The following is a 12,015-nucleotide window of genomic DNA, read 5'->3' on the forward strand; positions in this document are numbered from 1 at the left end:
CGAGCTACTGCCCCACAGGTGCTCTTAAATCATTTTAACATCTATCAACTCCGATTTGGTACCTATCACTGGTACCAAATCTTTTCAATGTATCTGGCTTTCTCTCTCCCAGCCAAGATCCTGATTTTATTTTGGCTGCTAGTATCTCCTGTATTTCTAACATGCAGCATGGATTTTAGCCAACTGGAACAACACACCTGTTCTAATCATGATGAACTGGCATTAATCCCATCACCAGTCATCCCTGCGATGCCTCTACTTCACAGGGATCATGTGTGACATTTCAAGATGACACCCCCTTACAGAGCAGACTGGCTCAGGCAGCACATATTGACAGGTGGGATCAAGACCTTTGCAGTGCAGATCCTGCTTAGGTGTCTTTCAGCAAGACATTGTGCAGGACGGAAAGAGCTGTTTCCTACTGTTACTAGGAGACAGTGGGCCAAGTAAGATGATCTGGTCCATGGGGACACGGGCATTGTGCTCAGTGAGTGTTAGCTGCACATACTGAATAGTGCCTGAGAGTGGGTTTATCAAATCCCACTAACCCACGCTCTCTCCTAAAAAGGCAGAGATGCTAACTCCAGGAACATTTTGTATCAGGTGGAAGATGAGTATTAATACAAAGAGCCTTTCTTTCTTCACTGTGCACAACTTTACCTTGTAGGACAAGGTAATGTTTTAGCATAGGTAGAAAGGGATGTTTTTCAAAATTTCAACTATAAATCTCACAATGCTGTATTTAAATTGGTATTTAGTACCTACAGTTAAGCCTGCAGGTTCTAGGAAATACAGTCTAAGTAGTAAAAAAGTAAATCTTTGGGAGAAATTCTCAGGATTCTGGTTCTTGATGGAGGACAAGAAAGGGTAAAAAGAAACGTTTGCCCATGCCTGCAGACATTCCTAGTTGTCATGACTGATGACTGTCCCTCACACCTTGTGAGGAAAAGCCAGGGAAGACACTGGACTCCCTACAATTTCTAGGAGGGCCCCAAAACAAAACTAGGATGCCCTGAAACTGAAAATCTATATCTGAAGGGAAATATCCCTGAACTATGCGTCTCAAGATAAAATTCTCAGCTAGATTACGTCATTTGGTAACATGTGGGCAAGTGTTCCAAGTTCTTTGTAATCTGTTTCAACTTTGACATGTGAGTAGCCCCATCTGCCCTACTTATCAGCTCAAAGATATTAAAAATTATCAAAGAAAAATCTATATGGAATATACAAAAGGAAGGTAGTGGCTACTATTATTCAACACCACAAGCTCTTCAACATCAACATTCTCAGCCTACTCTTTATGCAGACACAAATTCAATGTACAAATATTTATGTAGAGCTTATGGAATAAATAGCATGCTTTTTATCATGTTTTTTTTTAAGAAAAAAAAAGCACCCACAGAAAGCCAGAGGAGCCTCATACCTCTGTACCAAGGCTATGCAAAGAAAAAGAAAACAACACTCCACACACACACCCCTTTTAGCAACCCAGATTTATTTAACACTAGGCTTTCTTCTGCCAATGACCTTCACGTGCAACTTGAGCCTTAGGAAAGAGAACACTTACCTCATGAATTTTTCCCTCATGGTGACAAGAGCCAGGAGTCCTGGGTGCACACTGTGGGCAGCACTGGTTGGGGGCAATCCACAGCACTTCTCCCTGGGTATTTAAAAGCAGCTCAGTATGAAATCACAGCAGCAAACACTAGTTCATCAGACCCCTAAGCCTCTGAGATTCCTTAATCCTCCTGAGTTTCCACAGGTAACATAGACAAGGTAAAGGAAATAAACCAGCACAAAGGATTCCCTGTCAAGAGGTGCTTTTTGGAAAGTCCTTTCTTTGAAAGGAAAAAAAAAGGAAAAAAAAAGAAAACCACCAAAAAACAATCCTCAGTGTCTTTTCACATGTAAAGGTAATGGAGTGGTGAATTGTTTCCACAAGAAATGCTTCTCATAAGAAAGCAGATGGAGTGAGAAAGGGGCTTATTTCACTAACTGTATTGTTTGCCTGTCTTGGAAAAAGAAAGGAGCAGGAAAGTGCTCCAGAGCAAGATTTTCAGCTCTGCTCCAAGGCCCATTGCTGGAAGGAGAGGGGAATGGGGAGTTGAGGTCCTGAGGGTTTTGTTTCACTCCTGGAAGCAGAAGAGGGGCAGAAATTGAAAGACAGTTTTGACAGGAAGTAGCACCATGGTGGGGACACTGCCTGATCCACAAGGAAAACTGAGAAGGATTCCTAGCTGCCAACGAAGAGCTGTTCTTGAGGCTTCTATAATTGCAGCTCGTGATATTATCAAAAGATAACCCAGGATCTATCTCTCCTGTAAACTAATGATGCATCTGTCACCATGAAGAATCTGCTCCAAAGTTGTCACAAAATAGGGGGAAGGATGTAGCTCTGTGGTAGAGCAAACATGGTAAACATGAGCTGAGTTCTGATCCCAAGGAAAACAAAGGGGTTATCTTTTGGAACTAATAACCTTTCCCATGATCAGATCACGGTGGTTAGAGATCTGCGTTAGCTGGGAGGACATGACCATTCACAGGGTGGAGGTCTACAAAGTAGTTACTCAGAAGAATCAAAACAAATTTTGAGTGTTAATGCTACCTTTTACATTTCTTATTGTTATCTTTGGTTACTTCCATTACACACATACACACACACAGAGTGAGAGAGAGAGAGACAGACAAACAGACAGACAGACAGAGACAAAGACAGAGACAGGGAGACACAGAGACAGAGAGAGGGACAGAGAGAGAGAGAGAGAGAGAGAGAGAGACAGAGAGACAGAGAGACAGAGAGACAGAGAGTTTTCTCAGTTCATCTAACTACATCTGAAAGAATAAATGAGAAACAATGGATATTTTACAATTGTAAATCTACTACAGAAACCCATCCATAACAGCAATCATCAAATTATCCTTATTTGATTGATAAAGAATAAAGTTTATATATGAGATTTTATGAAACTGAGCCTGCTATGCAATATTAATGACTTTTCAGAAGAGTGTCCTCTGAACCTGAAAGGGAAACTACACTTTAATCTCTGCCAAGAGAGCAATGGAAACTGCATTAGCATAACTCCCACTAAGCATTTCATACAGATAGGAAATGAGATAATCCAATTGTTGCTTAACAACAAGGAATCAGGGAACACAAAGGCAGGTAGAATGAAAAATTCCAAGGGATATTTCAGTTTTCTGCATTCTCTAGAACACACTAATCTTCAGATTCAGCCTTGAAAACAACATTTCAAAATGTAATACTCTTTATTTGTGGGTGGCAGTGGTGGCAGAGAGGGGATGTTCCTAGTTTGGTTCAATGAGCTAAAGAAGAAGCCAAGAATTCTGCATGCAACTGGAAAAGAAGACACAGTTCCTGCCACCTCTTCTCATGACTCAGAATGGCTGTAGCAATACAGCATACTGACCTACTGTCCCTAACTTTACACTGCAGCTGTGGATATCGGCTGCATAAACAAAACCTATCAGTGAAGACTACAGAGGGGCCAGCAAGATGACTTGTTTACATTCTGGATAAATCAACTAATGATAATAATGAGACCAATTTAATAATTATACCTAACAGCTACTAAATGCTTGCAATAGCCTCTCATTCCCATAGGCAGTGTCCTGGGACACATCCAGCCCTTGAGATAGCTGAACTGCAGACATACCAAGTCTTATATGCATTGTGGGTTTTTTCTATACATCTATGGTAAAATTTAACTTGTAAACTAAAATCAATATAATTACCAGTAATAGCTAATAATACTATTCTCAGAACATGTATAATAATATGCTATAATAAAAGTTATATAAATGTGGAGTGTATTATAGATCTTGGTGGTCTCAACACTCATTTCTTTCCATACTAATCTGACAACTATGCCAATTCACTTAGGGGGGAGCACGGGAGGGTTTCCCTTTGGTATATGTGAACCAATGCAGTAGTTCAGATATTCTTTCTCTCTCCTGGACTGCTCTCATTGCCTCTGGACTGGCATTCTCCTTTACAATATTATGTATTAACTCTGGACATCCAGAAGGATCCTTTTAAAAGGAAGCCTGGATATTCTACTCATGTATGAAAACGTCATTATACTTCAATTAGAAATAAAACTCTAAGCTGCCCACCATAGCTTCAAACTTCTCTAGAATGTTGGACTAAATCTTATTCTTCATTCATTCTTTCACACATCACTCGAAAGGATTTACTGAGTATTTACTGTGTATGGGGTATGAATGCAGATATTAAGGAGATACAGTGTACAAGACCTAGTATCCAAGAAATTAGTAAAATATTTAGTATGTCAGATAGAAATTAGTGGCAAGGAAATGAGAGGAAGTAAGGAAGAGGAAATTGAAATGTGTGGTGGAGAGTTACAATTCTTTTTTATAAGATTTATTTATTTTATGAATGTGAGCACACTGTAGCTGTCTTCAGACACACCACAAGAGGGTGTCAGATCCCTTTACAGATGGTTGTGAGCCAGGGCCATGTGGTTGCTGGGAACTGAACTTGGGACCTCTAGAATAGCAGTCAGTGCTCTTAACCACTAAGCCATTTCTCCAGCCCAAGAGTTACAATTCTTAATAGACCAGCATTCTCGCAAGACTCATAGAAAGTGAAGAACTAAGAAATGACTTCACACATAGATATACATGATATATGCACACATATATACACCCACATGATACCCATGCATCATGTGTGCTTCTGCTGTGAGAAGTTTGCACTTTTCCTACTAAAAGTATTCTTTCTCAGATGTGTACGTGTGTGTGTGTGGGGGTGTGCACATGTACAAACATAAACGTATGTGTTTGTGGGGGGGCATTATTCAGGCAGAATCTATGAGGTTCTGTTTCTAAAGCAGAGTGGGCAAGAGTAAGGCTAACAGAAGATTAATTAGAGGCCTACAACAGCAATACGAATTACATTGTGAGTAGTTATTCTAATTCAGAAGGGAAGCCATTGCAGGGGTTTAAAAAGGAAAGCAAGATGAGCTGGCTTCAGTTTTAATGGGGGCATCCTGACTACCCTGACTACCGTACCACTATTACAGTGAAAAAGGCAGGTTCAGGAACAGCCAAACCAATTAAGAGGGTATCATGGGAATCCAGGAGAAAGATTGGCATGAGAGCAGAGAGCAGAGAAAGCACACCCGTGATGCAGGCTAAGAACAAAGAGCTGGGGAGTCTGGATGTGCTGGATGTGGGTTGTGCAGAACGTGAGGAGCACTGAGTGATTTGAGTTATCTGGCTGGAGAAATTAGGAGAACAGGTTCACTGAGTTGGGTAAAAGTAGGAAAATTGTGTCCTAGTGCAGAACAACTGTCTGCCAAGGGCCAGAGAGTCAATGTCAGCATTTAATTGATGTGCCACATGCTGTGCACATCAGAGTTCCATAACTGCAATGAAGGTAGTAAAGCAGCTAAAGACACCACAGAAAGAGGTGAGGCTGCCTGTGTCTCAATAAAACTTTATTTATGGATACAGAACATGTGTTTCATACCATTTTTACAAAATTATTGTCTTGATATTTTAGCCATTTAAAAGATATAAAATCAATATTTTTGTTTTGTGCATATCTGTGTGTGTGTGTGTGTGTGTGAGAGAGAGAGAGAGAGAGAGAGAGAGAGAGAGAGAGAGAGGGAGGGAGGGAGAGGGAGAGGGGGAGGTGGAAGGAAAGGGAGAGGGAGAGAGGGTCTTGTTATGCATATATCGGGTATATTTCTACCATGAGACCTTTGTACTCTACTATTCTTTGGTTGGAAGGTTGATTGCTTGGTTTGTTTTCTATTTTTTTGGTGTGTGTGTGTGTGTGTGTGTGTGTGTGTGTGTGTTCCATTATTTAGAGGCCGCCAAGGCAGCTCAAAATAAAAAGCAAAGTGATCAGGAAAGAGATTAACAAAAGATTAAGAGAGGGGTTGAATCTGGTCTCAAAATCAGAATCCTCTTGCCTTGACCTCTCAAGGGCTAAGTTATCCAACAAGCCTCACAGATCTGTCTGTTTCTGCCTCCCTAGTACTGGGATTATAATCACACACCACTATTCTCAGTTGTGTGTTTTGTTGTTTATTTAACATGGACTCTAGAGATGGAATTTAGGACCTCAAGCTTGTGAGGCAAGAACTTAAGCACTTTACTGAGTGAGTCATCTCTCCAGCCCAAATATTCTTAATACGAAATAAGCTGATACTCAGTTAACTGATCCCTGGTATAAAAGAAGTTTAGATTTGCATTCCCCTAATGACTAAAGATATGAAACCTTTTTGCATTAATTGGCCACTTGTAGTTCCTTTGAAGTGTCTGTTTATTTCATTTTCCATTTATTGATTGTTCTTTTGCCATTCCATTTTCCTAGCTGTTTATTTAGTATGGTTATCATTCCCAAGGTAGATGAATAGCTGGCAAAGAGTTTCTCTGTTTGTACAGAAAACACCATAATGAACCTCATTACTTTGGACTATTAACATATGATAATAAAAAAATTAAAAACATGTTTAGTTTTCAACAATAAAATCTTTACTCTCTAACATTTAACTCAGGTCCTCATCTGTAATAATACAAACATTCCAGTCAAGGAGAAGGAAGAATGACTTTATGGTCTTTATAAACTGTGATTTCTAAGAAACATTTGTCCCACAAAATTTGATCCACAGCATAAAATAAAATATTAGCAAACTTAAACGTCTATACACTCCCTGCTTCTTAGAAATACACCATGCAGAAATTAAAAGATATTTATGCTGCTTTTTTTTCAACTTGATAGAAACATAGATATACCTAGGAAGAGGAACTCTTAATTGAGAAAACATCCCCATAAGATTAGCCCATAGTCTATAAAGTATTGGATTAACTTCATTAATGGTTATTGTGGGAGGGCCCATCCACTGTGGGAGGTGTCACTACCCCTAGGCAAGTGCTCCTGGTACAAAAGAAAGCTCGGTGACGAAGCCATGTAGAGCAAACCAGTAAGCAGCTTTCTCTCCATGGTCTCTGTTTCAGGTCCTGCCTCCAGGTTCCTGCCGACTTCCCTCAGTGGTCTGCAGTCTGACCAAGAAAGCCAAAACACCCACTTCCAACTGAAGCTTCCTTAGGCCATTGTTCTTTATCATAGCAGGAGACACTCTAACTAGCTATAAAACACATTTTTCATGCTAATGTTAAGGAGAAAAAGAGAGAGCTTTATTGTCATTAGAGGCAGAAAGATTCAAAATTAATTGTTGGGGGGAAGGGGATAAAGTAGACAAAACAAACTGTGCCTGTGAATAAGGGTTCTTCTCTGAGATTTTCGGAGTTTTACATTTAAAACGTAAGAGTTTCAAAAACACAGGGACTCGAGAAGAGCCAGCATCTAGAAAAACAATTTTCCAACAAAATAGATATATACTGAGGGAAAAACTGAAGACTTTCACAAGAGGCGAAGAGGTAAAAGAGATGGATGTCCTTCCCTTCTTGGATAAGGGAGATACTGGAGTCTGGGGTGGGGCTGGGGGTGGGGCTCTCCTGTTTCCCATGAGTCCAGCAGCATAGTGATACTGCCAGTAGACCCAAGCTGGGTTTGCAATCCTTTTTAAAGAAGACACTCCTGACTTAGAGCCTGTCAATGGCATGCAGATGCCATGGCTGTTGTCACCAGCTCTGGCATCTGTCAAAATGCTAAAATATCTGAGATGCGGTTTATTAATTGTATAGTCATGGCTAATCGCTTAAAGTCTCCAGGCTTTACTTTTCTCATTGTAAAGTGGAAAACAACACTCATCTCCCATCATCCTAAATGAAGAGATATTTGTAAAACCTTTAGCCAAGTGCTTTGCCAGAAATAAATGGTCAATGAATAAAATTGAAGATATTCTTACCCATAGAAAATTTCCTTCATCTTCCAATTAGAGATTAGAATAGATGTAAAAAAACACAACCAGAAAGATTTAAAAATTTGACTTTTGGATGACTTTACAAGTAATGTTTAAGGTACAATTAGGAAACCATACCTTCTCAAAGGCACAACGAGGGTTTTTGCAAACAACAGGTTTGCAGATCACAATATCACCATGGCAACGACAGTTCTGGCATGATTCAGGGTTCCAAATTGTGGCATCCTGCAAGGAAGCAGAAGCTCTGAGTTAAAAGAAAAAGAACTGATCAGTCAAGGTCTGCAACTCACAAAAGCAGCACCATCAATAGTCCCATGTCCCGAGCGATTAAAAAGGCAAAAGAAAGTCGCAGGCACACCACACGCAGGACATTCTGGGCACTGATTAAACCCGAGTGGCAATAAAAGCATATAATCCATTTCACAACAGTCAGCCCACGTAACCAAAGACAAGGGCATTCAGCAGAGAGCTGTCGATACTCAGAGTAAAAACTATTGATTGTCCTGAAACCTCAGGAGGACAAGCGGCTCAGAGACTTGAAGTTTCTTTATGCTGCTAACTAGTAGAACCCATCCACCACATTGGGTGGTTACTCTGCTTACTGTGCAGGGGAACATTGGGCCCAAGTGTGGATGGCATCCATACAGATCTCACCACTCCTTTTACCGTGAACACGGGGGAATTAAGTAGATAGAAACTGACCATCTAGTGTTATTATCCAATGATTTGGAAAGGAAAATATAATGGCCTTAATAGCAGTGAATCTGTGCTCAGTTAAATGACTTTATAATTCCTTGCCTTTCATCATGCAACTGGACTCATTTTTTAAAGTCCCTGTGGGCCTAGCTCTTTCAGAGATCCAACAGAAATCTATTTCTGGTACTGAGAGGTGGCTCTGATGGCTTTGTATGGGAGCGATGAGGACTCTGAATGACACAGCCTCCCAATCCACCTCAACAATGGCCACACTTACTCCTTGGCTAATGTGCTTTAAGAGCACTGTCTGTGTGCTTCTCTGTGGTACGTCCTCAGCTCCAACAGAATAAAATGTAGACCCTACATGGCCTTGCCCTATCTCCAAGGACAGGCTGAATCTCACAGTCCTAGGTCAAGCCACAGGCTTCTCTGATGTCTCTCACAGCCCACTCCCTTCCTGAAATCCCTGCTCTTCCTGGACTTCTCTAAAGCAAGTTTGTGAAGCCTGAACTTGCTTCCATCTCAGGGGTCAATCACTTGTGATCTTGACCCTTACCAGGGTACAGCTGCTCAACCATTTTTTGATCCCACTATGTCTGTGGACACTCTCACAAATTATAGCATTTATTCAAGCCCTTAGCAACCTTGCTAGACAAGATTATAAGCCCTTTAAAACACTAATTCTCCTTAGCCTGCCATAGAGAGGCTTAAAGTAAAGTAGATATTACATCATGTGTCATTCCTTCCTAAATTTTCTCAGCCATAGTCTCCTGCTCCATACAATGGAAGCACTATTCAACACACTAAGAGAAGTTTCTAAACTCTAAACAGTCACTGGAATCCAGATACAGAAAGATTCAGCTTTGGGGTGAACTGAGACATTGGTGGGTGGGAAAGTTGATGTCTTGACTTGGCTAGATTACAGTCCCCTCTTATTTGGTCAGATATTAATTTGTGCTACTATGAAGGTACAGGTGGTCACAATTTTATGTTTTTGTTTTCTGGAGGATAATACAAAAGACATACTAGTTCATTAGAGATCACTGTGAGAATTTTAAATTTTGATCTTTTACTGAGATAAAAAGGTGCAGTAAGATGATTTCTGGAGATGGTGGAAATGGCAGAAAGCCACAGCTCCCAGGTTCAACAACTAGTTTTCTGTAATCTCCAACTTATGCTTCCAATTTACTACCAGCCAGAATTCAACCCTATCAAAGACAGAGGAGCACATCTTCTTCTACAGATGAAATCGAGGTGTGCCACCAGCTGGCTTTGAACTAAGAGAAAGCCATCAGTGGGTCCCCATTGGTGGTTGGCCTTACTCATAAAACTTGGGAGTTTCCTAGGAACAGAGAGTTTGGCCTCAAGACTCTAACATAGAAATTCCAAGTTTGCAGCCTGTTAACCTTCCTTAAAAATATTAAGGTTGGCAATTGCAAGTTATGAAAATTACAGGATTTAAATGCTTAAGTTGGTAATGAAAAAAATGATTTAGATACAGAACTCTAAACTCACCAAGATAGGATAGAGGATAGAATACTTTATCCAAAGATTGCCAAATACAAACAGGTAGGAATTTTAGAATGTAACTCTTACCTAATAGTTTTCATAATTGTTCCTGCTAGATGTTGTTTATTATTATAAAAGAGCCTTTTTTATTAGGCAAAAAGAGGGAAATGTAGTGAGTGGGTCTGGTACTGCTCTGTAGTCAAATGCTAAGTACTAGCCCAAGTTCTGGTTGTCCCCAACGAGGAGATCATCACGTATACCAAATGAAGCTTTGTAATCTCACTCCCCAAGTCAATAAAAGGCTAAAGCCTGTGACGGGGCAGTAGATAGAGGTGTGCGGGTATTCACTTACCTGGTTTGGGATTTCATTAAGAGAGAAGAAGAAGAAAGGGGACAAAATGAGAAGGAAGCCATCAGGAGAGGAGTTGGACCATGAGCACATTGCCAGTAAAAACAGCAAGTATCTGGGGTACACCACTGTGGAAGTAGCCAGCCAGCAGTTAGGCGAGTAGAGACTAGGAGTTACCACCTACCCCAGTAATTGTCAAAGCCAAATAAAATAACCATAGTTTTTGTCTCATTCATTTGTAAGCTAGACAGTGATAAGTTTCCATTGGTTCAACAACTGAGGAGAAAGAGACGAGAAGGAAGGGAGGAAGTGCTCATCTCATGGGGCTGAGCAGCTGTGGTTGGTTTTCTCCACACTTGTCTTAGTCCTGGATGGCTACCAGAAATGATTCTGAGTTTGAGCACTATGCTAAGCTGGTGGCCTACACACTATGAAACTGTTACCACCACTATTACTCCTTTCATAGATAGGGAGATAGGTTAAGAGAAATTGATCCACTTGTCCAAGTCACAATATAACTAGGCATCATGGACATTGGCTCAGAAACAACGAGCTGTGTTCAAAGCTAATGTCACCCCTGTTAACTATACATCTGCTGTTCAGTGAAGTGTCTGTGACCTAGGTAAATAGAGCTGCAAAGGTAAGATAAGTAAAGTCTCTGAAAAAACCACGTAAGGCAATGATGTATGAACCATGTTATATACTTACAGAGAGACTATTCATTTTCTTTTTTCTGAATGCTTCCTAGTATGTTACAGCATTCAGCACATATCTCTGAGAGATTCCTTTTTCCAGAATGAATGAGGTCCCACAAGTAAAGGCTAGGTTTTTTCATCTTCCCATCTCTGTTCTACACAAGTAAAAACGTAATAAAAACAAAACAAAACAAAACAAAACAAAAGACCTAGTACATCACTAGAGAGCTGAGACCATTGCAGTGGGAGACAAGGACGAATCTGGATGTGGAAGGGTTCTGTTGTTACTATTGCTGGTAGTTTCTATTTGTTTTTTTGTTTCTGGAAGCATATAAATGAATACATTGTAGCAATATTTGGAAGGGGCTCCAAATGTTGCACTGTGCCTTAGCAGCAGCTCTTTCTGACCTGAGATGCTTAGGTAAATCATAAAATCAAACTCCCAGACATCAACTGGTTCTATTAAAGTTTTGTTTTATTTTGCCTTTATTTTTAAGATTATGATAGAATTACATTTCACCTTTCCTTTGCTCCCTCAAGACCTTCTAAATACCCCTCCTGCTTGCCTTCAAAATTATGGCTTCTTCTTATATTAGCTCTTATTGCATGCATACATGTACATATATGTATATACATCTATATTCCCAAATATAGCTTCCTCTGTCTTGTCTAATTTTATCATATGTACATTTTCAGTGTTGAAAATGTTGTCCATTTGGGCACTGGACAACCGACTTGTGTGTTCTACCCTAGGGAAGACCGTGGAGGTGAAGGATTTTGCTGTTGCTGCTGTGGTTCTTGTTTGGTTGGTTTTATCTTTTCTTCTAGAATGCTCTTTATGAACAGCTACTGGACAAAACCAAGGCATGTTCACAAGGCTCTGAAGCTA

The 12,015-nt window shown here is 40.3% G+C and overlaps 1 protein-coding gene across 1 annotated transcript in view; it reads right to left on the reverse strand.

Moving 5' to 3' along the window:
* Fras1 (Fraser extracellular matrix complex subunit 1) overlaps positions 1 to 8,102 on the reverse strand; it is a gene marked incomplete at its 5' end in the record, with an annotated part of 247,779 nt that extends 239,677 nt beyond the window's left edge. The window contains 2 exons of the mRNA XM_028773698.1: positions 1,568 to 1,660; positions 7,995 to 8,102. Of these exons, the coding sequence (XP_028629531.1) occupies positions 1,568 to 1,660; positions 7,995 to 8,102 (201 nt within the window). The remainder of the gene's footprint in view (positions 1 to 1,567; positions 1,661 to 7,994) is intronic.
* Positions 8,103 to 12,015: the final 3,913 nt, after the last annotated feature.

The sequence above is a fragment of the Grammomys surdaster genome, unplaced genomic scaffold (assembly GCF_004785775.1).
Source record: "Grammomys surdaster isolate TR1022 unplaced genomic scaffold, NIH_TR_1.0 233, whole genome shotgun sequence".
Taxonomy (NCBI): Eukaryota; Metazoa; Chordata; class Mammalia; order Rodentia; family Muridae; genus Grammomys; species Grammomys surdaster.